Source organism: Tauraco erythrolophus, chromosome 16 (assembly GCF_009769465.1).
Source record: "Tauraco erythrolophus isolate bTauEry1 chromosome 16, bTauEry1.pri, whole genome shotgun sequence".
In the NCBI taxonomy this organism is placed as follows: Eukaryota; Metazoa; Chordata; class Aves; order Musophagiformes; family Musophagidae; genus Tauraco; species Tauraco erythrolophus.
Genome location: NC_141480.1, coordinates 6429439 through 6454461, shown reverse-complemented (window position 1 = coordinate 6454461; position 25023 = coordinate 6429439). Strand labels below are relative to the sequence as shown.

At 50.6% G+C, this 25023-nt stretch overlaps 1 protein-coding gene across 3 annotated transcripts; it reads left to right on the top strand.

Moving 5' to 3' along the window:
• The first annotated feature begins 3970 nt into the window (after positions 1-3970).
• On the top strand, positions 3971-24862 carry CSF1R (colony stimulating factor 1 receptor). Of its 3 annotated transcripts, none has more exons than XM_009983877.2 (22): positions 3971-4070; positions 9044-9298; positions 10087-10368; positions 10667-10669; positions 10908-11044; positions 11809-11968; positions 12853-13039; positions 14117-14232; positions 14502-14622; positions 15300-15490; positions 16086-16198; positions 18097-18223; positions 18706-18810; positions 19143-19253; positions 19508-19670; positions 20317-20417; positions 20563-20681; positions 21436-21558; positions 21681-21792; positions 22106-22205; positions 22814-22919; positions 23422-24862. In XM_009983877.2, exons 1-22 carry the CDS (start codon positions 4022-4024, stop codon positions 23551-23553), a joined length of 2913 nt encoding a protein of 970 aa, XP_009982179.2. In that variant the 5' UTR covers positions 3971-4021; the 3' UTR covers positions 23554-24862. The 3 variants fall into 3 exon arrangements, with proteins under 3 accessions (XP_009982179.2, XP_086477478.1, XP_086477477.1); XM_086621352.1 differs by having other exon boundaries at positions 20317-20421; positions 20570-20681; XM_086621351.1 differs by lacking the exon at positions 10667-10669.
• Positions 24863-25023: the final 161 nt, after the last annotated feature.

The window sequence follows — 25023 nt, the reverse complement described above, 5'->3', positions numbered from 1 at the left end:
GCTAATACGCTGTGCATGACCCCAACGCTTAGCAAAAGCCAAGCTTGGAGCCAGGCGGAGAGAAGCACAGCAAGGCAACAGCTGAGCCCAGGGATGTGGTAAGGAAAAGGGGCTGCGAACAGGGCAGGATTTGACCTGTCTCTCTGGTAACTGGCCAGCTTGTGGGTCGTGTTGCACTGGGAGGAGGTGGGTAGAGGGTAGGACGCCAGGAACATTTCCCGTGTATATCCCCAGTGCCAGAGTTTTGGGCCAGCAGCCCCAACAGGGCTTGACATGCTCCTTGGAGGCATCGCTGGGTCTGGGCTCAGATCAGGGTAGGGATGCGGGAGCCGTCAGCCTGAACAGTGCTGAGCTGAAGGAGATGGGGAACACCACAGTGCTGTTGATTTTTCCATGTAGTTTAATAGCTCAGGGTGGTGGGAGAGACTAGGGGTAGCAATGGGGCAGGGCACCAGGAGGAGCCACACTGCAGTGCACAGGGCTCCCCATGTCCACTTCTCCTCGGAGCTGGGTTCTCCTCCCCTCCCTCTGGGAGGAGGAATTCACTGATACCCTTTAAAGATGCAAGCCCAAAATACCAGCTCCCCACACGACCACTCCCTTAGGTCCACACATCCACCTAATTTCCTCCTGCTCCCTTCACCTTCCCCCAGTCACCTCTCCAGAAGGGCTGGGGTCCCCCAGTCCCATGGCAGACAGATACCTCCTTAGTCCAGCCCAAAGTTTTCTCCTCTCTCTGGCTCCAATGAAACTGCTCCTCCTGAAAATGACCCCAGGCTGCTGAGTGTTGCTGTTTGCAGCCAGCTCTGAGCCACATGCTCAGACAGCCTGAGGTTGCTGCAAAGAGGGGATTTTGAACCAAGGTTCAAATATATCAATGTTGACCTTGTTTTCAGGCTGCATGGTGCAGCCCCAGTGCAAGTCCCCTCTGACAGCAGTCGTGCCTCTCGCAGCTCCTAGAAACCCCTCTTGTATCCAAAGTCCCAAGGCACCGGCTGCAGCAGGAGACAGGTCCAAGTCCCAGCAAGGCTCCCTTCTCCAGCACGGCCTGTCCCGGGCTTCTGGCTTTGCTCAGTTTGCCAGCGAGGAGATTTGCAGCCTCCCTGACCAGCTCAGGCTGATTCTCCCCAGATATGCTCTGAGTCACCTGGCACAGCTCAGCCATGACAGGCAGACAGGGCATTTTTCTCCAGAAGCTGAATCAGCAGGGAAAAAAAAACACCTCGTCTCCAGAGAGGCTGCAGTAAAAGCTTTGGGGGAAAGCAGGGAGGGGGATTTAGTAGCCCTCAGCCCTGAACCCAGCTGGCTCCCACTGCCTGATCCCTGCCTGCCTGGCAGGCCTTTTGCAGGTCGGGATGCACAAGGAGGGGTCATGGGGCTGGGAACGAGTAGGCAGACATGGAGACTCACAGCAGGGCATTTTCCCCACCCTGAAACAAGTCTCCTCTCCAGTGATGAGAGCACCTCGTTGAAGAGCTCAGGGAAGCAGAGAAATTCAGACTGTGGAGACAAACCCTGGCCTGCTGCAACCAGGATTTTTAGCTGTTTGGGTACCAACAGCTCGCTCAGAGGTGTTTCACATGTGTCCTCAGCAGAGGCAGGCATGACAGCACAGCCAGCTGTACTCAGTGCAGGGGTCCTGTAGAGCTGGAATGGCCCATCCTCGCTCCCAGTGCTCCCAACCAGGGCTCACAGCAGCCCCTCCCTCTCCCCTCTACATCCAGCCTGCAGCCGCCCAGGCACTGAGAAAATCTCATGCTATCTCCCAGCACACCTTCCTGGTCATCAAGGCCTCCACAGTTATCCCTGGGATTTGAATTACTCCAAATAAGGTTTCAGCTCCTCTAGGAGCTGCTTGAGGGTGATGCTCAGAGCATCCTGGGGCTGAGCTGCAGGATTTGGGGTGCAGCCTGCAGGCAGGAAGAGATGGCCACCAGTGAGGGTCAAACCCCGGCAGACAGCTTGTCTCACCAGCCTGAGCATCCCCCAGCCCCAGCTTGGGGACCTGTGTGCACGGGCTGTGACTTGTCATCTATGGACCACTGCCACCAGAGATGCTCTGCAAAGGGCCTCCTCAAAGAGGAGAGAGGCTGAGAGATTGTTTCCCTTCTCTGTACGAGACGTGTCTGGTTTAGTAGTTGTTCACACTGGTGAGTCAGTTCTCTCTGAGCTGGCATTTGTTCCTGGAAAAAAAAAAAGGCACAAAAAAAACAAACCTAAAAAGAAGAAGGGGGGAAACAAACACGCTTTAAAAAGCCCCTTTGGCTCAAAAGGAGGAAAGAATAATCAGGCAGACATCTCCTGTGGCCCAGCCGCTTGACAGCCCCCTGGCTCTGGGCAGGAGCCCCCAGCACACCACGCTGCCTCTACTTTGTGTTCCTCTTCCCCACATCCTGCCAGGAAAAACTGCTGAGAGGAAATCTTCTCCAGCCAAAAGCTGCCTTTCCTTTTCTCCCGACTCCCTCATGCTCTCCAGCTATCCCTCTGGCCAAAACCAAGAGCTCTGTCCATGTTCCCATGACTCTTAGTCATCTTCAGCACAGTCAGCCATGCTCTCATTTCTTGGCCCCAGGAGCTTGTCTTGCTGGTACCTCTCTAATTGCCACCTTTGGAGAAGCCCATTCCCCTCTGGTTTGCAGAGGCATGAGGGGCACTCCTCTGCCTGGCACCTTTGCGTTGCAAGTGCAGATTCGACAGCCATCTCTGTGCAGACGTTTTGGAAAAGCCCATTTCCTTCTGCCTACGTTTTGCAGCCAGTGTCCCTGTCACCTCCCCACCCAAGGGGCTGCAGCTGGGTGCACCCAAGGCAGAGCCCTCCAGCTCACCCCAGGCAGGACCTTCCTCCCCAGCACCGTCAGGTGGTGTCCATAACTTCCCACCCCAGAGCTTCCATGAGCTGTCATGAACTTCTACTGCAGGATGAGGTTATCCAGAGATAGAGCAGAGAGCGAGGGGCACCCTGTGTCTGACTTGACCTGCTAACATCTTGCTGACTTGAGCATCCCTGGGAGAGTTGGTTTCCTTCAAGCATACCCTCACCCCCTGCTTTGGAAGAGGCACAGTCCAAGGGAGGGTTAACGAAGCGCCTAATTACTGCTCCCAGGTGCCTGCCAGGTTGTCAATTAGAAAACAGCTTCAAAAAGCCTCCCCAGAAGAGCAGCAGGAGGGATGGGATGGGAGTTGGTCTTTGCTGTGTGGCTGCTTCATGGTGACAGAGGAGTGCTGAGCCTCAGGCTGAGCTTGGGGGCACTGGGAGAGGAAGGGTCTGTCCCCGTCCCCCAGCCTGGCTGGGGACAGGGAAGGGTCTGCAGGCTGGACCACAGCTCCTGGGGAGAGTAGAGAAGGTGAGCCTGTACTGGCTGGGAATGACCCTGCCTCTGCGTGGTGCTGGAGTGGGGCTTCAGGGCGGCTCTGTGTAGCTACAGGACCCCTCTCTGCACCAGGGATTGTGCTCTTGGTTAAAACAAAATAATCTGTTGTCTTCACAGGTGTTTTCCTGCCCCAGGTGGGAACACCTCTGTGGGCTGGTTGTGGGGTGGTCAGCCATGTGCACCCTCAGCGCCTGCAGTCTGCAAGAGCCATGGGGCCTGAGGTAAAATGGAGTCCCCTGCCATCAAGGCAAGGACCAGTCAGGTTTCTGTGTCTCCAAGGAAAGAGTGTGGCAGTGGGCAGGGTGGACTGGGATTGTCCCACACCCTGGCCTGGAGCAGCGGCCCAGGGGCTGCAGCCCTCTGAGGTCTGCGACAGGGGGTGGCCCTGCAGTGGGGTACGTGCATGGCCCCACCTCTGCCGAGGGCGTTTGTCACCAGTCTCAAAACATTGCTTGCTTTTTTTTTTCTCTCCTGTTTCAAAAACAAACAAAAAAAAGGGGAATTTCTTAACTTGTGGTCAAGTCAGAAAGGAGAAGCTCCTGCTGAGGGAGTGCTGCGGACGGTGCCTGTGAGGAGAGGTGCCTACTGCTCCAGAGGATACTTCGGCCGTGTCCCTGCTCCATGCTGGAGGCCCTGCGGTCCCTGGGAACATGAGTCCTGCTCTGCTCCTGCTGCTCAGTGCAGCTGGTGTCTGGCACGGTAGGTCCACCGACCCCTCAAAGCCCTGTGGTGTCTCCATGTTGCTCCGGGGCAGGTTTGGGATGTGGTGAGGGTTTCCTGGTTGTCTGGTGTGAGTGCTTTATCCCTCCTTGGGCAAGGAGGAGCGACAGCCTTGGTGGGGCTGGAGCAGTGCTGAAGTTGGGCTAATGGGCGCTCAGCTCCTGGTGGTGGAGGGTGAAGCTGAGCTCCCAGTCATGCCTACAAAAAGCCTGCTGTGGGCTGGGATGCTCCCTGCTTCTGGAGGCTGCTTCATGAGGCAGCCGCTGCTGCTGGGGGAAGGTTCAAGGAGCCTCAGCATGGGCAGTCAGCAGGCAAGAGAATATGTCTGCTCCATGGCATAGCAGGGAAAGAGACACCAGCTCGGCTTTTAGCGCAGACTTGGCTCTAGCAGCTTCCTGAAGACCATCCTGAACTGGCTGTCACAGAGGGAGAAAAGTGGTGGAAAGAGGGTGTGTTGCTAGTCTGTGTTGGCTCTGGAGCCAGCCGTGCTGAGGGCTTGCTCTTGTCTGCCTGCAGCACTGCCAGGAGAGGACCAAGGGGTATGAAAGGTGCACGCAGCATAGGAAGAGCCTCAGCAGTGGGGAGATAGGAAAGGGAAACTTCCTGCTGTTTGGGTCTGGCTGGGGATTAGGAGGAAGGAGAGGTTCTGCAGAAAATATGTCCCTCAGGAAGCTGTCTCTGAAATAACCCTTTGCCCAAACCAGGCAAGAGCTTAGTCTTTAGGTGAAAGAGTCAAAGACGTTGGCTGCATTGGCACCTTCCAATGCACCTTGTGCCTGGCTGAAGATGTCTGAAGATTGCTGTTTTCTGATAGTGCTGGCATACACAACAGGGCTGTAAAGCCAGGTGTCAGACCTTGTGATGGAAACAGAACTCAGGCAGCCAAGGAGGGAAAGATAAATACGCCTGGTTTTTGAGGCTGTGGAGATGGCCAAGAGGTGATAACCCATTAACCTCAAGAAAGAGTCACTAAGCCTGTTTTGAGGTTTGCAATCAAACAGACAGAAACCAGTATTACTAATCTTGCATCTTAAGTGCTGGTAGCCTCTCGGATCTTGTCAGACACTTCCTTTCATTATCCTTTCGAACTGGCTCCTCACATAATGAGACTATGGTGGGAAGTCCCCCATGGAAGGGTGTGATCTAGGGGGGAAAGCATTCAGCATGTAATAAGGAGGCAGCGTATCTCTCTTGAGCCACTCCTGTTTGTATCTTCAGCCCAGGAAATTAGCATCCTGCTCGCTGTTGCACTGCGTGGCATTTCACTTCAACTCATGTCTTTGACATGCTGAGCAGGCTTTTTCCAGGTCTGCTGTGCTGGGAACTGGGTTGTGAAGGCTGCAGGGTTTTTGAGTTCTTATGGTAAGCTCTTTAAGGTAATAGGGACTAGGTCTGATGTAGATTTGTAAGAGATCATAATCATATCTGTCAGGATCTCTCTGAAGGGTCCTTAAGGCACTGTGCAGTGCAGGTCACTAGCTGTGACATCCTCATCAGGCACTGTCTGCCGTGTCAGGGTGCTAGACACACACTTGTCTGAGTACCAGCATTGGTGGCCATCTACACAAAGCTGCAGCATGCCAAGATTATCCAAAGCAATAGCCTCAAGCTGGAGCCAGAGCCTGACTTCCTTCTCCTAGCTCTTGGATTGCAAGTGCATCTTCTGAGAGAAGCCAGGGCTGATGTGGTATGGCCATTGTGATCTGGGCTCTTGCTGAAAGAGTGTCAAAGGCTCAAATCCCAGCTTCAGATCGATCAGAGGAAGGATTGGAAACCTGATCAGCTCACATCCATGTTCTTAGCTATCTTGAGAAATCTTCCTGGGGGTTCTTTTGTTTTCTTGTTGTAGATGAATCTAAACCTCTGAGGTATAATCCCTGGGCAGAGACATGATAAAGCACCCTTTTCCCCATCTCCTGCCCCGCAGATACTGTTGGTGACTCCAGGGAAAGTCTTCTCAGAAATCAAGCTTTTCTCTCTCATCGTTGAGGTGGGAGCAAGGGGAGCTCAGGCCTGGTATGGGTCCCTCCTGAGGCCAGACCTTAGCCTAGTTATCTCTCAGGACCTAGTCAAGATCCTGATGAGTGGCTTCTGTGGTAAGGTTCTTGAGCCTCTCTGTCTTACCAGCCTTCATTTCTCCTTCCTCACCATTTCCAAACCCTCAGCAGAAGAAAGTCATGTTTTGGCTGGCATGGGAGAAGCAGGGACAGAGCCTGCAGCTGTGGCTAGAGGTCATGGTTATGCAACCCAAGTGTGGTAAAACCTTTGGCCAGCAGTTACTGGCAATGCTGCGGAAGCTGCTGGGGAGCAGCGGAGAGACGTCCCTGGGCTTCGTGCAAGATTGCACACTGGTCAGCAGGGATAAAGCCTCCCCAGCAGTCCTGCTTCCCCATTCTGGAAAAGGACCTGCTGGTCTGACTCATTCCCCAGCACACACAAAGGAGTGGACACTTGGGTAGCCTTCACCCAGCATTGTCCTGCTTTTAGTGTCTCTGCCCTGTCTATCCTAACTCCAGTTGAGTGGTGCTTGTGCCATTGACAGGAGTCTCCAGTGACAGCCTGAAGGCTACTGGCTTCTTTGCTGTTATGGAGAGCACCTATCTTGAGACTTCTCTGGCCATAACATCTGAGTAGTAACTGGAGGTTGACAACAAGGACACAGAGTGACATGACTCTTATTTTTCTTGTCCTCCCACCCTGGACAGCATCCTGAGCCAGGCTGAATGCAGCTCTGAGTTGAAGAGCTTGACTCCACCATTAAATGGTGCTGAAGCCTTGGATATGGAGGGATAGCTAAAGTAGAGAGTAGATGAGGGAAAACATCCATTGACAGAGTTAAAGCAACAGAAATGTGTCAAGCCCCACTAGATAACACAGCTTAGCAAAAAGGGAGGAATGTTGTGCCTCAGATATGTGGAAAATGTGGCTTTGTAAAGGATTCTGGGATACGTTTCTCTCTGCTCTAGGAATAAATGAGGCTTTTCCTGTTTCCACAGAAAGATAAAGGCATTACCAAAAAAAAAAACCACAAAAAACAAAACCAAAAAAAAGAGGGAGATAAAATGTCAAATATTCCATGTTCCTAAACTCCCTGTCCTCTGCTTCTTCCTACAGGGCCAGTGAGTTTGATCCAGGCCTTGTTTGGGTTTCCCCTGGGCAACTGCAGTGTTGTCACACACCAGCAACACTCTCCAGGGTTGCATGGAGAGAGGCATCAGCCCAAGACTGCTTAAATGATGCTATTTGAGCTCTGATGGACAGGCTCTGGTGTAAGCTCTGAGCGCAGCTGGTAGCACAGGACACATGTTTGTACCTCAGATGGTCTTTCTCACCAAGTGAGAACTGCGAGCAGGGGTGGATGAAGCATGCACCCATCCTCTTCTGTTGGCTGTTACAGAAACAATGTCCAAGGCAGCACCTGGGAAGAGATGTGCTTTAAACTGTCTTTAGTACCTGTGCCCATGAGCAGCCTTCTCTTCTCTGCAACAGGTTTGGACAGTGAAGGGCCGTAACATCTGTCCACTACTACCCCTTGCCCTGAAGGATATGCAAGTGCAGCTGGTAATAATAATAATGTGTCATTATAAGGTGTCTTGCCCTCTCCCATTTCCTGATAATTGGGGGGTTTATGTTCATTTGGACAACAAATCTTGCAACTAAAGAGCTCCTGGGAGTTCAGAGCAGTCTGCTGCAGAGTTCGAGGCATCACAAGACCAAACTTAGCCCTCATTCTGCAGCCACCACCTCAGAGGAGGACTGTCTGCAGTGACCTTGCCTCCAAAGAGCAAAGAATTGATAAATTGGGCAGCTACCTTTCTACTTAGTATTATTTGAACCCATCTGTGTGTCCCTTTAAGATGTGAGGATGGGTTAGCAACTGGGGAGGAAAGCAGAAGTGGGAGAATAGCAGTGGATAGGGGCTGGTGGGGAGTGCAGAGCCCCCCGAGCACAGATAGCCCTTTGCAATGTGTTTCCTGTCCTCCTCAAAGGCCTGGCGTGGGGGTGGTGGTACTGCTTCTTCCCTAGCCCCACGGCACTGATTCATTTCTCACTTCCCCCCACCCTAAATATAGGTGGTGACTCAAAGAACTCGCTGACGCGGCAAAACAGGGAAAAAATGTTTCCCTCTGACACTAAGAGCTGGAGTGGGACCCTGGTTCCCCTTTATTCAGCCAGCAGAGAAGCCATCTTCAAAGCAGTGATGGCATCGGAAATCCATTTGGGTTGCAATGCCAGTGTCAGTGTGGCCGGGTGTGCTGTACGTACCACTATGAGCTTTCACGAGCTGTTTAGCTTTTTTGTGACTCAGTTTCTCACTCCCAAATATGGATAATAATGCTGACTTGCTTCATAATGATTTGGTGGTATCTATGAGGAAAATGCACTGTGTGACTCTATGATAAGGCTGAAGTAGGTGTCCTTCAAAATCTACTGCCCAGCAACCAAAAAGCCAGTCTTCCCAAAAGATGTGCTCCGCAAAAGCTTTCCAGGTCTGTTCTAGCTCATCACAGCGCTAATGCAAGAAAGAGTCCTGTCCACTGGATTTGGCTTCAACTTCACCAAATGGTGTTGTTGGCTAATGAAGTTCATGGAGTAGATCCAGTTCTGCCTCTAAAGGAAAACTGTTGCAAGAAGAGGCAAAACTCAACAGGAATAATTTCCAAGCTAGCATCTGGCCTAATCAGCTTCAGATGATTGTTTTTCCTGTCCCAGTGCTCTAAATGTTCACATGTGGGGTTTTCTCTGTTCCCTGAAATTCATTCCTTGGAGTATCAGGCCGTATCAGTCTGGTAGGATGGAGAATGGCTGGAGTGATCCAAGCCAAAAAGGTAGTCTGCATCCCAAGCCCAGCCTCTTCCTGATGCTGAGCTGCTCCATTCTGAGCAGTGTGAGCTCCAACAGAGCGTCTTTAAGGATCATTTTTGTATCCTCACTCTTTCTTTCCTTTGTAGGCTCAGCATCCCCAGTGATCAGCCCTGACCTCCCTGCTCTGGTTGTCAACACCGGTGATCCAGTCATCTTGTACTGCTCAGGAGAGTCTGAAGTTGAGTGGAAAGGCCGAAAGGATACATTCAACCACACCAGCAACCACACCAGCAGCACACTCAGTATTCTCAAGGCCACTTTCAGGAATACAGGCACCTATATGTGTGCTTATGTCAACAGCAGTGACAAAAGCATTGCAACCGTGCATCTGTTCGTGCGAGGTATCCATGCTTCTCACATATCCTGGCAGAACAACCTCCTTCCAGGGATCATGGCCATTACACAGGTCCTCTCTATGGCTGTGGGGGAGTGTGTGTGTTTAGGGGAGCAGTGCAGGTTCCTAGTGGGGCAGTGGCCCACCCACAATCATGTAAGCCCACATAAAATGGGGCCTGTGGCTGAAGCTCTAGGGTAGAGTACAGGGCATCTACATCTCATGCATGTATGGGAATGGACCTCTCCCTCCGTTTACCTAGCTTCCCTTTCTGAAAAATGGATGAAAGTGTGTTTGGTGTTGTAATGAGTGGTGAGATCTGGAATCGCAGATTTCCAGATACTGGTATTGCTTGTACCCCAGATAAGGGACAGAGTCACATGAATCATATCCTCGCAACATGATCTGAACCCCAAATATTCTTTTACCCCAGAAGAAGTTATGCTGTGGTAGCTCCACCCCTTGAGTTCACCCCTTCCCTTTTACCAGAAATATTGTTCTGGACAGGGAAACTGGAGGTCTAAACTAACTAACACCCTGGTGAAAAGTTTAATTAGAGGTAAGCATACTTCTTAGTATGTGCTCTGAGCTGTGCTCTCCTCAAACTCCTTAGCTGGAATTGGGCTTGTCATGCAAGTTTTTGGAGGCTGGGTCAGGCAGACGTTGAGTAGGGCTGCCCCAGCATCAGCCTCCCACTGGGCAGCAATGCTGGAGACTTGCCTTTGCTGGAATGTGCTTTTCAGCTTCAATGCATTTTCTGATCCCATTCTCTGGCCTGCCTTGTTTCTTCCGCAGATCCCAATAATGTGTGGTACGTCCCGAGTTTCTGGATCTCCGTGACCACAGGTGGTGATGCTGAGCTCCCCTGTCTCGTCACGGCCCCCGAGTACGGATCCAGCGTGACTCTGATAATGGATGACGGCTCTCGTCTCTCGCCCAGGACCAACTATTCTTTCAGTACTGAGAAAGGAATAACAGTATACAATGTGCAAAGCAAGCAGAAGGGCTATTACAGATGCCAAGCAGTGATAAATGGAAAAATAGAGAAGTCATCAAGAATAAGACTGCTTGTTGAAGGTAATGAATTGACGTTGCTGTTATCCTCAGGGAGACACCAATAGCTAAGCTGGCCACAGTAGATAGTTAAGCAAAAGCTCCTCAGTGGTGGTAGGAAAGGTCTTCTGAACCTGCAATCTTTAAAGGGTATTTAATGGAAGCAAAATTCTATCAGCTTCTGGCAAATTGTCTCCTTCAGGTGGATCTCCATGGGTTCAGCACTGTTCAAATCTTTGCAGGTGCTATCACAGAACAGAGAAAAAAAGTTCACCTATTTTCTAGACGTCCTGCAAGTCCTCAGGCCCTGATGCTCAGTCAGAAGGTTTCTCTTTCCTTTCAACCCAGTGCTGACTGCTGCTGCTGTACCTCTCCCCAACCTGTGCTGCTTCCTGTAGGCACGTGCACAAAAAAGTGATGATCCCTAGGGAAGGAGAAGGCTTGGGGTAAAGAGGCTGAAGAGGATGGAAAGGAGAAGGTAGCCAGGCCCTGGGGAGTCTCCGAAGTACGTGAGGTCACTGGGTCAGCTGACACTGAATCTTTCCCTGCTTGCCTTTGTGTAGCTCTGGAGAAGCCTGTATCAGTGACGATGGACCCTGTAGACCATGTGAGAATCGTGGGTGAACCTTTCAAAGTCACTTGTAGAGTAATTGCTCCTTCCCACAAGTATGACATCAGATGGGTGACAGCAGCAAAGAGGGTAAGCTGTGCAGCTTCAAGGGGGTGTCGGGATTTCCTGGAAACTGGGAGATAAAGGGTGGTAAGAACTGGCCAGACCCAAGTCACCTGTACCAAAGCCTTGAACTGCTCAACCAAAGCAGATATTCAAATAAGCTGTAAAACTCTCAATATGGCCATCCTTTCCTTGGGCTGACAGAGGGTTAAGAAACACCTGGCCATTGTCAGGATCTTGCTGCAAGACAGAAGGAAAGTCTGTTGCTTCAGCTGAGTTCCTTGAGCAGGAGCCACAGTACCTACTAAGGCAGTGTTTTTCCACCCAGCCCTGCCACGGCTTATAAAGCAGCAAACATGTTCAGGACACACAGTTCCCCAGAAAAAAGATATGGGTGAAGGAAAGGAATGTATTTCAAACTATCTGTTGTGCTGACTTTTAACTGCTAGGTGGTTAGATAAGGTTTGCTAGAGGTCCTTATTATATCTGATACCTTTATTAAGAAGTTGAAATAACATACTAGATATGTTTGGATCACACAACATAAGGACAACTTGCAGTCAGAAGGCTGACAACAGCTGTCATCCTAACTGCTGTGGAACATCTGCCCTGAGTACTCGGGCTTAATGTGCCTCTTGGTCTCCACACAGAGAGCTTTTAGTGACAGGGGCTGTATAACAAAGCTCAGTAGCCCAGAACAGGAGAGGATGGGTATATTTGTTGTAAATATCATTCAGTTCCATCTTCTACCTTTCTGAGAAAGTGCCTGATGTTCCCTCCCTGCCTGACAGGTCAGGACAACTCGAAACCGTAGCTTTGAAAATGATAACTACCTCATCGACGCCATCCTGTCTGTTCCAGAGGTGACCATGGAAGACAGTGGGAAATACACTTGTATAGCTAACAATTCAGCAGGATTCAAGAATGCCTCAACACTGCTTCAGGTAGTAGGTGAGCACTTCCCCAAAAGACCAAGAAGGTGCATGCTGAATCACGACTAGCCTTGAGTATTTGTTGCTTCTGCCTCCATCTTCTTCCTAGTTTTGTTGTTGGAAACATCATTCTCACTTGAGCCTGAAGGCTCATATGAGAGCTGTGGAGCTGCTAGGAAAGGAACTGGTGTTCCCTTCATGTCTTGAGGGGCAGGAGGACATTTTTTAGATTCTGGATGAAAAATTGGAAAGCTCCTCTCAGTTTCTGTGTGTTTATAAACAGCTTTAAAATAACAAAAAAAAAAAAAAGTGGAGCAAGGTTATGCTGATGACCAGGAAAGGCTGGCTAGAAGGAAAGGCAAGCCACATAAGCAGAGTATGGATCTTTGTCTCTTCCAGTAACAGATCTGCATCAGAGGATTCAGATCTATTATATACTTGTTTGTATCTTGAGACAGAAATTCATCCTTGCAGCTCGCAAGCTGGCGTTTGCTGATGACCCAAAGCTGCTGCATAACATGACTCAGAAAGAGGGCTTGGTCTGAGTTGTTTCCAAGTGAGAAGCCAGGAGTTTAGCTAAGGGGCCTGTCTTCTATGGATGATCAGGAGAAACTGGTTTAGCCACATCATCTATTAGGATACAACATGTAAAGCCTCTTTCTCCATGAAAGTTCACTAAGATTTTCTATCTCTCCTCAGGCAGAGTGTTATCCAAGCTGCCATGGCAAAGGAGCAACCTAAGAGTACTCCTTTGGCAAAATAATCTGTGCAATGCCTCTACCTCCTGCAGTCTCCCAGCTGAGGCTGCCGTTTCCAATAATGGTCCATTTATCAAGCTGGTATAAGCTTGTTTCAGATCTCTGGACATGCCTGCTGATGGTCATGCTCTCCTCTATCCTGCAGAGAGAGGTTATGTGTTCCTGACCCCAGTGCAAGCCACGAGCCAGGAGCTTGCTTTGGGAGAGAGTCTGAAGCTGCAGGTCCACGTTGAGGCTTACCCAAAACTTCTCCACTGGGGCTGGGAGCACACAAACCCCTTGGACTCTGGAAGTACCACATTTGAGGGCCGCATGATCTCTGGAAACAACTGGTATGTGTGCTCTCTCTTCTACACTGGCTATGGCATGTTTCCAACAGTGCTTTCCTTGTGAGACAGGTAGACCCCACTCTACTGGCTCACAGAAACCTCTCTGGTTTTAAAGAGGGGAAGTGTTCTGCCTTTCTGTCTTCTCTTTCCAGTATTATTATCAAACCACAGTGAGCAGGTCTGATCAGGTCAAGGAGAACACCACCTCTGTCTAACTTGGCAGCCTTCTCTGTAGAAAACCTTGTGGAAGTCACTATCATGTTTGTGGTCTAGCTGTTCAAGTTCTCGCTCTCCTTGCAGGAAGAAATAGCAGGGATGGATGAACAGCACAAAAAAAATGAATTTGCTTGCTGCTCCTCAGACCTGTCCCATGGTCTGTGGTCTGGAGAGTGTATCTACTGAGCAGTACTGCATGCCTCATGTCAAGAGAAGCCAGAAACATTGTTGTGTGAATAAGAACCAATGGAGGGCACAGCCCTGCTTTGCCAAAGCCTACAGCCAACTGAGGCCAAAAGGAGACTGAAAGAAAGCGAATCATTCCATTTAGTGGGGAGCTTTAGCAATTCCCCTTTCATTTTCTTAGAAACCCAAAATAATCCACAAGGGGACTGTGTCACTCAGTAAGCGTGCTGGCTTTAGGGCAAACGCTTTCTTGTATTGAGACCTGAGAAATGGGCTGGGGGCCAAGGGGAGCAGGCACTAGGGACGATGACTTGATGGGCTAAGAAATGGGAGGAATAACTCATTCTGCCAAAGGCAGGAGGGCCAGTATCCTCTAGCCCTTCAAAGGCAATGATCTGGATGTTAAACTCTCCTTTCTGAGCATTCACCCACCTGTAGTCTTTTGGAAGTGTTGTGTGCTTGGCAGCAAAAGGTCTTTCCTCTAAGGAAGATGAGCCCCTTCCTGCTTCCCCTGAAGAAGCAGGTAGCAGATTTCCCCCATGGGCTGGGATTAGTGCTGGGAAGTGTTCACCCACTCCATGGCACAGGAAGCAGCAGCATCTCACTGAGCAAAAACTGTGTGTTTGGCTTTCCTCAGCACAGCTTTCTTCATGGTGTTTACTCTCTCTGTGTGAGCAGGTATAACAACACGCTTTCCCTGAACCGCCTGCAGGAAGGAGAGGGAGGTCTCTATACATTTTATGCCCTTAACAATGAGACCAATGCATCAGTTACCTTCAGTGTCTCTGTGAAATGTAAGTGCTCGGCACTGCCCATTCTCTCACCCTGCTTGTCCTGGGGCTGCTGCCCAGCTGGCAGCAAGTAGGGTGGGGTACCAGGATGCTTCCAGCCCAGTGTCCACGAGACACATAGCCAGACTGAGTCTGGGACTCAGCCCAAGGCTATGCATAGCACAGGGGTTCCTGGTGTTATATTGTTACACACCTGAAAAGTAAATCAGAGCACAGGGAATGTGCATTTCCTCTGGTCATCGCACTGACAGTTTGTCTACCTTCCCCAACAGCTCCTCCAAGGGTCTGCAAAATCAAGGTACCAGCCAATGACTCCAGCATCCTTCAGTGCATGGCCATTGGCTACCCTGCCCCACGCATTGAGTGGTACCAGTGTCCCATTCACTCTGACAGGTAAGAGGTGCCCAGGAGACTGAGCACCTCCGAGATCTGCACTTGCCCCTGCTATGCTGGCGTTTGCTGAGCAGCACCACGTGGGCTTGCCTACACGCAATACAGCAGAGCCTGCTCAGTAACAGCAACAGGGATGTTGCTCTGCTAAAAAAAACAGGTTCTTGGGGACTGTCTGAGAAGAAGGGGGCAGGTACTGTTCCTAAAGTCCTGAGCTTGAAGAGTTCAGCTACCTGTGATTCATGTTCTTCCAATGCTTTTCTAAGGAACATGTGGGTCCCTTGGAGAAATGCTCCAGTGTAGCTTATTGTAGAGCTACATCCTGGCTGGTCCTAGTCACCTTTCTGGGACCTCCACAGGTCTGAGGCTTTGCAGAGCACAGGCTCGCTGAGCTACAGTGTGATGGGAGGCAACTGCAGCTGCCTGGAGAGGGGTGATTGTGTCTCAGTACCAGCCCCATTCAAGGAGGGAATTGCTGCCAGAACACAGCTGTAGCATTTACGGCTCTGTCTATACAGGCTTCAATGCTCAGGGAGAGGTCTTTAACTGGGCAGAGAGTAACATGTCTTATAGAGCTGCAATGCTAATTCCCAGTGTCTCCTCTCTAGTCTGATACAGGCACCCGTGAGCAGCTGTGCTACAGAAGAACACTCATTCTGTCCTGCTTGGTGCCTCTGCAGGTACAACGAGAACTATAGGTTGCTACTGAATGACTCCAGTCCCCAGGTGGTGAACACGTTGCCCTTCCGAGAGGTGGAGGTGGAGAGCGCCATCCCCTTCCAGGAGCCTAGTGCCAATTTCACCTTCTGCTGTGTGGCCATTAACAGAGAGGGGAACGCTTCTGACATGTTTCACTCGCTCACCATCACCAGTAAGATACAAACTGGTAGCTTGGTGGAGTGGGGGAGAATTTGGGGGCTTCTGGGGGCCCATCTTCCTATATTTATATCCCTACAGTCATGCAAGAGGGGTGGACTAGATTCCACAAGCCCTCTGTCCTCACAGGAGGTGGGAGGCTTTGGCATTTGCCAGTCCTAGGAGCTGTATGGGAATTACTGGTTGCACACAGCCTGGTGCCAAAGGCTGAGCCACATTACGAACACCGTATAACTGCAGGACCTCGCTCCAGGACACAGCGCAGTCGGCTGTTGCCCAGCCCACTGCAGTCCAGGGGTTGCATCTTTTGATCTGTTCTTGCTGCGCAGATCTTGGTCCCAGTCAGTCTGACCTGCACCTGGTGCTCTTTGCGTGGAAATCAGGGTGCACAGGGGCAAACCATTGCAGCCTTGAGTTTGGCATCAAGAACTTCCCTCGGTTTCCAGTAGCTCTTCTGGGCGTCTCTGAGGCCAGTGCCAGGTTGTGTTGCATACAGGGAAAGCCTAAGTGAAGAGCTGGGCAAAATGCTCCCAGAGATGGGATTGAAACAGGAGTGTTTTACTCATCTTTGTTTTTTTTTGCTCCTCCAGGAAATGTCATGGCACCCCCAAACAACCTCTTCAGCCCCGTTCTCTCCACCTGCATAGGCACATTGGTCCTGCTGCTCCTCCTACTCCTCTTCCTCCTCTACAAGTATAACCAGGTCAGATTCACTGTTGCATAGCAAGGGCTGCCCAGCCTCAGAGGCCACACTGTCTCTGCTGGCAGCTGCAAGCAGGGAGCATTCAGCTTGGACGTACCAGGCAAGCTACCTCCCTCATCTCCACTGCCTCCCAACTTCCCCCAGCAGCTTCCTGCTACAGGGCAAGGCTCATGCACCAAACCCAGTGTATTAACACCTCTCCCACCTTGATCCCTCAGTCTTGTAGCCCGGAGGTCAATGTGGATATTCCTTGGTGCCAGACAAAGGTGCTCACTCTGTGCTGTCCATTGCAGCTGGTTTTGCTCTGGTCACTGTGAATCCACAGGCCAATTTAAGGAGGAAAAAGAAACTGGTTGGCAACTCGCATCTACTTTTTATTCTCCTTCCTGCTTTATAAAAAAACCTCTTTATGGGGAAACAGGATGATGTTAGAAGGTGTTTGTCTCCAGGAAGACTTGGTCACTATTTTTGTACAAGAACTTGCCCCGTTTTCTCTGCAAGAGTCATTTTGAGCATTTGGATTCCTTCTGGGTTGTTTCCATAAACTCTACCATTCAGTAGCCACCTCTGCTTCATCAGTGGGTGAAAACCTCCTGTTTTTCAGCTCTCCCTTTTGGCATTCTTCCTTTGACAGCCCATCAAGGCTGCAAATTTCTGGTGCAAAGTTCTGGTGCTGGTTGTCAGAAGATCCATCAGAGCCCTCTCTAAAACCTACAGCTTTGCAGGCAGAGCTGTCTTTGGCTGGTAGTTCAGAGAAAGAGAGGTGGATGAATGTGTAAGAACAGCTCTGAAAAAAATAGCTTTTAGGAAGGAGTTTCAAGCCCAAGAGAAGCAGGACTTATTTATAAATAATCTCTATCTCAGCCATGGACTTCTTGAGCTATGGCTGAGCGCTGCAGTGCGAGGTGGGAGGAGGCAACAGCAAATAAACTGAGTGCCTGTGGTGTTCTTTGAGGGACCTCCACCAGAAACTGTGCTGCTTGGAGCATCCTGTCTGGGCCTTTTTCAACAGCCTGCATGGGCATGAGTGTTCAACTCTCAGGAAAAGGAAAAAGAAGCAGTTTTGGGGGGGAAAACAAACAGACTCCACATCAAAACTGTGGATCTGTTTGCCTCAGGTTTTGTCCTTCCTGCCCGTGCTAACCCAGTTTTGAGCATGTACCCCTACACTGCATTCTTCTCTGCAACTATCCAGCAGAAGTGGTGAGGAGAAGCATTTCAGCACACATCTTGCAGTAGCTGGGACATGCTGTGATTCATCACAACCATGGTCACTCTACCCGTGCTCCCCTGTGCCTGCCTTGGTGGACCTGAGACCCCCTTTATCACTCTGGGGTGCAGGTCCTTGCTTGTCCCCTTGCACAGGACCACAGGCCGCACACGGTATTCTCGTGCCAGGCAATGTCACCACCTTTCTCTGTATTTGGGCCTCCACCCTGGCTCCCTAGACCTCTCAGCATGATTGACAACACCCAGCACAAACTGGTGACCACCTCTGCCCATGAGCTCCAGCACTACTTCTCTCTGTCCTTGCCTGGTTACTTCTGCCATGAGATTCGTGGAAAAGAGAAGAAATTCTTACTTCTCTTTCTCCATTTCTTTTTTCCCCTTAAGGGAAGTGGGGCTTGGCCAGCTCCACCATTTTGCTGTGCTCAGCAACCCAGGGTATTGAGGAAGGAGACACAGCAGGGACACCTTCCTCTGGCACCAGCTGGGTGCTGTCAGCCACCGATCTAGTGGGACATGCTGGCTCTCCTGGCTCTGCCATCCCAAGTGAGGGAGGTCTGAAACCTGAGTCTTCCCTCTGTGCCTGCAGGGTGAGAGCTAGAGAGCATGCTGGGACTGGGGAACCCTCAGGACTTGAGGAACATTGAGTAACTGGAGTCTCTTCCTTACAGAAACCAAAATACCAGGTGCGGTGGAAGATCATTGAGGCCTGTGAAGGGAATAACTACATCTTTATTGATCCTACTCAGCTGCCATACAATGAAAAATGGGAGTTTCCCAGGAATAATCTCCAGTTTGGTAAGAAACCTTCCTTGCTGCCTCCCTGGTGGCATGCAGCTCACCATAGAGCTGAAATCCTCCAAGGGACAGAGCCAAAGTAACTGGGCAACATCCAAAGCTGCATCCAGACAGTACAACATCCTTGACCAGGCCTTTCTGCCCTCTTCCACACAGCGTAGCAAATGCTAGGGTACAACAACCCTCCAGCCCTACATTGCTCCAAGGAAGGTTGAGAGGACCATGTCCCTCCTCTTGCTCCTCTTCCTAGCACGTAGAGCCGGTGAGCCCATGTTTGGACATGGGCTCTTTCATACCATCTTTGCCCATAGTAGAGTTCCCCTCAGATGTTAACCAGCTCCTGACTAAGGGATGTGTCATCTTATCTGGGCGTAGCAGGAATCCCCACCCACCAGACATTCTCCTCAAGGCTGTGTGCAGGGCAACTGCTCAATCTGTCTCTAAAGCCTCTTATAAGCACTTTTTTGTTTTTCCCTTTACAGGAAAAACTCTTGGAGCAGGAGCCTTTGGAAAAGTGGTAGAAGCCACTGCTTTTGGACTGGGCAAAGAAGATTCGGTCCTCAAAGTGGCTGTGAAGATGCTAAAATGTAAGCCCAGAGCAACTTGCAAAGGCTGAAATCCCCTTAGCTCCTTTAAGCAGGACATACCGTGTGTTCACCGCATCTGTTGGTGCTCCCAGGCTGCAACATCTACTTTCTTAGATGTTTCTGTGACAAGTACTGGGTGTTGTAATTGCGCTGCTGTCGTTTTTGTTGATGCAGGTGGCCACAGGCACAGACAAAGGACACAATTTCCTTTCTGAGTTCGTGTTCTCCTTTTGTTTCTTATCTTTGTCTGCACCTTTGGCTGTTCTCTCCCATTATCTCTTCCTTGTGCCTCCATCACTCCTTCACACAGGCCTTCTCCTCTTGTCTTGCAGCATCGGCAGACACAGATGAGCAGGAGGCTCTCATGTCTGAGCTGAAGATTATGAGTCACTTGGGACACCACGAGAATATTGTTAACCTGCTGGGAGCATGTACCTATGGAGGTAGGATCTCACAGCCTGCCTTCCTCCTGTGGCCTGCTCTTCTGGGACTGTTACCTCTCCTCAGTCTCACAACAGAGATAGCTGACGAACTCGGTCTTTTTTGACCCTATAACGTTGCAAGGGCCTGTGGCCTGGCCATTTCCAGATGTGCTTATGTGCAGCATGGGTTCTGCAGCCCATCCTGGGGAAAGCAATCCTCAGGACAGGTCACAGTAGTGTCACTTCTTAATGAACCCTTTCTGCCCCTCTCCCAGGTCCTATCCTCGTCATCACCGAGTACTGTCGCCACGGAGATTTGCTGAATTTCCTGCGGAAGAAGGCTGAATCCATAATTATCCAGGATTCTACCCTGGATACCTCTTTAGACAGCACTGCTGATTACAAAAACGTTGACCTAGAGAAGAAATACATCTGCAGGTGAAAGCAGAGCTCTGGTAGCCACAGGGCTGAGCAATGCAGGGCCTGGGTACTTGCTGGGAGAAGTGTGGAGAGCTGTGCTGGGCAGAGATTAAGGCAAAAGCTTTGGAGACGTGCAGAATACCAGGATGTGGAAGCCACTGGGAATGTGTGTCTTTAGACTTGGTTACAGCTCCAAGTTTTTCAGTGTCTTTGACAGCAGTCGTTGAACATCGCACAACAAATCCAGGTTTCAATCCAGTCTGTCCTCCCACGATCTGGAAACAGAACGTTTTGGTTTCCTGCACTGTTGGGCATGTGGGTTTTGTAGGACAGGAGGCCTAGCGCTCCCCATCAGCCAAGGGCTGTCCCTTGACAAAAGGGGAGCAGTACTTGGAGCCACGTACCACAGGGCACCTAGGTCGTCCCCTTTCCGAATCGATCTGTTCCTTGCAGGGGGGTTGGACTAGATGACCTTTGAAGGTCCCTTCCAGCCCTAACGATTCTATGATTCTATCTCAACATTGACTTTCCCTTAAGCCTTTAGCGAAGCCACTTCCTGCAGGCAGCGATGTGGTTTCTCCTCTCAGTGGAGGTGGAGAAGGGCAGAAGGTACTGCTGGAGGGTTGCTAACCGTCTGCCTCCATCTCTATTGCTTCTGACTCAGTGACAGTGGCTTCTCAAGCCAGGGTTTGGAAACGTATGTTGAAATGAGGCCTGTGTCATCATCATCCTCTTCAGCATCATCAGATTCCGGGCAAGCCAGGGGTGAGTTAAAGGCTCATTTTTGTGTTTTCATGATTTCTTTATTCCAGCCATCCTGTCTGGTTTAGCCCTGGGAAACCAGGATACAGCATAGCTTGCATTACTCGCCAGGCTTGCAGCAACTCTAAAACTTTGCTTTAAATTTCAGGGAAAAGCTCAGAGGAAGAAGATGAAACCAGGGAGGACCTCCGTCCCCTCAGTCTCTCTGACCTGCTGCAGTTCTCCAGCCAGGTGGCCCAGGGCATGGCCTTTCTTGCATCAAAGAACGTGAGTGCCAAGCAGACAACTGCCCCTGACACCTCAACTGGGAGATGCCAGTCCAGCCAGCAGGCACCAGCCATCCCCTCTACATGAGGCTCGGGATGTTTTTGGATGGGCTGGCCAAGCTCAGGCAAGCTGGAAATGAACTTCTCTGCTCTATCTGCTGGGTTCAGACATGCTGGGCCACAGTGACTGGTTCCCTTCAGAGCCTTTGTCTCCCACGGGCTCCAGGCAGGCCATCGCGGCAGGGCAGCACTATGGGGGGGAGCCCAGGGCTGTGTATCGTGCTAGTCTCAACATTTTTCTCCCCAGCTTTCACGTGAGGTCAGGAACTTTGATGCGAAGCTTTCTCGCATTGGCAGCTTCCCCGCTGCCCAGGGGACAAGGAACTGAAAGTGGCCGTCGCTCTGTCTGCCAGAGCTGGCTCGTTTAGAGTATCAGAGTAACCGTGTGACTGTTCCAGAGAGGAGGACACAGTGTGAACAGCCCCTGGTCCTGAGCCTCCTCCCACGGGGAGGATGACAGCCCCATGAGTGACTAAAGGACATGGCATGAAATGTCACAGTGTTGTAGCACTGCAAATGAAGTTGTTGGAGAGCCCCTACTCCTCGTATGTGACACAGTGCCTCGTACAGGGGCTTGTCAAGCAGTACACGTTCCCCTTGCTCCTGTGTTTTGGTGACAGGCCTGGGCCGTAGGGAATTTGTTGGGACTGCTGGGGGACATTTTCTGGATCTCAGTAGCACGCTCTTCTCCCCAGTGCATCCACCGTGACTTAGCAGCCAGGAATGTGCTCGTATCAGATGGACGGGTAGCCAAGATTTGTGACTTCGGCCTGGCCCGTGATATCATGAATGACTCGAACTATGTTGTAAAAGGCAACGTAAGTCATTAAAATGGGGACAAGAGATGGTACGAGGGTGGGGGTGAGGCTGGAGCTCGAAGGACAGGGTGTAGCGTAAGCTGTCACCTTGTCCCAGTCTGCAGGACACTCTGTTCTTCCAGGCCCGCCTGCCCGTGAAATGGATGGCCCCAGAGAGCATCTTTGACTGCATTTACACAGTGCAGAGCGATGTCTGGTCTTACGGCATCCTTCTCTGGGAGATCTTCTCCCTTGGTAAGAAAGAAGCGAGCATGCAAACCTTGTTTTCCATGGCTTACCACTGCGCCAATGTCTCTGCAGAAAAGTTTCCAAGAAAGGAGGAAGGTTGACAAAAATCTAGGTTTTATCAGAGCTATAAAATACTGTCTTATGCTTTTAATGGTCCCTCTGGAAGCAATGGAACCTGGATGATTTGCTCTAACTCAGAAATCCCTGAGAAGGGGTAGTACTGGCTCAGGCCATGCTCCAGGCTGCCTCTTCCCACCCCACAAGGCTGCAGTGTCAAAGCCTTGATGTGAGAGCCACCTCTGCTCTGTTACTGTCACAGGTAAAAGCCCGTATCCTGGCATGGTGGTCAACAGCAAGTTCTACAGCATGGTGAAGCAGGGATACCAGATGGCCAGGCCTGACTTCGCTCCCTTCCAAATGTGAGTGGATGCGCTGAGATGCACCCAACGGGTGACAGGGTGGCTGGAGCTGCTTCGTGGGGAGTGGGCAGGGAGATGGCACAGGGACCTTGGTCACAGGTCTGCTGCCTGCTCCCAGGTGTGTCTGCCCCTGAGGTTGGATCCTGCCAGGCTGTTCCTTGCTCCTGTAGGAAAGCAAGACTTGGGGCAGTCAGTTATGGTGCTCTGCCCAGTATTTCCTGTGCTTATGGACAGGAAGACAGGAGAGCTCATGTTCTATGTCTACATTCCTGAACTTGGTGGTGGTTTTTTCAGTCAGCTACTTTTGACTCCAGGAGTATGAGAAGACAAGCCTGAGCAGGTTACAGGAAAGGAATGAGTTTAAGCTTAAAGAAAAAAAGTACTGGAGGCATAAAGCCCCTTGTTGATAGATTAGAGAAGTTTGCTCTATCCACTCCTGCGCTCACCTTCCCCTGGAGCATTACACATGCACTGGCCATGGGTTTTACAGGCAGGAAGACAAGGGACTACATGAAACAAGGTGCTGCAGGGAAGAGCCGGGGGTGCTGACTCTCCAGCAGCTTTGCAGCATCCGAGTGCAACCATCCTGTCCCTGTTTGGCTCTGCAGGTACAGCATCATGCAGGCATGCTGGAGCCTGGAGCCCACACAGAGACCTACCTTTGACCAGATCAGCTGCTTCATTCAGAAAGAGCTGGAGGTGCATAAGGAACAGGTGAGGACCTTTGGGGAGAAGGGGGAAGGGAGATGTGCTTTCCCGTTACATGAATATAGCTCCTGGACAACTTTCCTGGTGATGTCCCTTACCTTTAACTGATAAGAGCACTTTAATGTTGGTGGAAAGTGCAGAGAGGCATTCAGATTTCCCCATGCTGAAGGGTTAAGTCACGCCCCACCATGACCAAAGGAGGATGGACAAAGAAACACAGCTGCTTAGCAGCAACCTCTATAGGTAGACATATGACTATCAGTGCAGCAGCCCTGCCCCATGCCCCTGGATTGGGTATGCAGCTGGACAAAAGGAGTGCTGCCTCCTGACTACCTGTCCTGCAGCTCCACAAAACCATGGGCACGCCTGTCCCACCAGCAGCCATGCCCTGTGGGCACAGCAAAGGCTAGGGTAGAGTTAGCATCCCTGGCTGGTCATCTATGCAGAAATGGGTGTTGTCCACCACTGAAGGGACCGAAACCCACTTGGGGATGTTTTTGCTTTGAAGGACTACACCAACCTCCCCTCCACTGCTGAGAAGGACAGTGGCTGCGATACCTCTGGCTGCTGTGAGGAGTCCTGTGAGCAAGAGGACAGCGGCCAGCCCCTTCTCAAGAGCAACAACTACCAGTTCTGTTAGCTGGCACCATGGCCCTGGGGTAGATCCCTGTCCTGGCCCTGCAGAGCGCACGGTTCCACTCTGCCCTAGGACGCAGACGCCTTCTGCTTTGGCTCTCCTCTCTGTGCTTACTGAAGTACCAGTGTTACCAACTCCCTCCCTGAAAGGGCAGCACTGGAGTGACTCAAAACCAAGACTCACCAAGGGGTCCCTAAAGTCTTATCTCAGGTGTAATAGAGAGTTGTTAGGATGATAATATGCTCCATCTCTGCAAGATACAGAGAGGTCCCATCACCTGCCTCTCCACCCCTCGGAGGGGTCTGTGGGGTGTTTGGGTTTTGTTGTTTTTTTAAAAAAGACAAGTTGCAGCCAAGTAAGGCATTTCCAGAAGTCACTCACATGACTGAAGCCTGGTGTTTTATGAGCACATCTTGAATGTCAAGTCCTGAAGCACACACCTTGGTGATCCTGCTCTCTTCCCTTTATCAGTCTGACCCTGGACGATGCACAGTGAGTGTTTAGACACAGGTGAAGCCCCTACTTAGCATTAAATATGCATTAACCTCTCCATTTCCTCATGCAATCTACCTCTCTGCAGCTGATGCTTTTGCAGAGATTGTCTGGGTGAAGCAAGCCAAGGAGACAACCTCAGCGTTATGTGAACTTGTGCCCCAGTAAGAGGACAGAGGGGCAGTTATTTCTCAGGTAAAATACAGAAGTAACCAGTGTTCTTCCATGTGAGCACCGCACACAATCCCAATCCAGGAAAGAACGGCAGCTGAAACAGATCTGGAAATGATCAACATCACACATATCCTGCAAAACTTCTCAATTATTAAAGATGTAGCAATCCCTGTTGTGATTACAGATATGCTCTTGTACATATTTTCCTGAATGTATTTGAATAGTAGAGCTGAGGTAAGTTTTTTCCATAAGCTAGGGCCTAATGCCCTTAAACTTATTTCTCATCTAGCTCTTGTTGAGGGTTACTAATGCCACAGCCACCGGGTCCTGTGCAGCTATCAGGAATAGCTCATGAACCTTCTTCGCTTCACCCGACTTGGGGGGTAGAGGATCAGTATTCCAGGTACAAGCACTGACAGGGCTCAGGCAAACTCCAGCGCCACGGAACTACGGTGTACGGCAGGTGCCCTTTGTCATACTGTGAGCAATTATGTCGTGGGCCACTTCTGATTGTATTAAACCTGGGTTTTGTGCTAACACCAAGTGATTCATTCCTCCTTACTAAATAAAAAGCTAACACGTTTCTGTCTGCATTGTAAAGAATAAAGTCAGAAGTTTAACAAAGCCAAGTCTCTTCCAGGGCTTTAAGGACTGTTCTCAGAGGGGAACGGATTGGAGCAGGGGTCATGCACTGGCCCATCCTCTTGCACCCTGCGACTCTTGCTCCAGTTCCTCGTTACCAGTTCTCAAAACTATTCAATCTTGTATAATGCAAAAAAACTTATTAAAAGCCAGGTTTTAAAGCAC

What these genes read in the sequence shown, in the direction of transcription:
- CSF1R (XM_009983877.2), top strand. Translation starts at nt 4,022, where the DNA reads ATGAGTCCTGCTCTGCTCCTGCTGCTCAGTGCAGCTGGTGTCTGGCAC. An exon ending in GGGAGCATGTACCTATGGAG is followed by an intron (nt 19,254 to 19,507) that starts GTAGGATCTCAC and finishes CCCCTCTCCCAG; the next exon opens with GTCCTATCCTCGTCATCACC. An exon ending in GACTTCGCTCCCTTCCAAAT is followed by an intron (nt 22,206 to 22,813) that starts GTGAGTGGATGC and finishes TTGGCTCTGCAG; the next exon opens with GTACAGCATCATGCAGGCAT.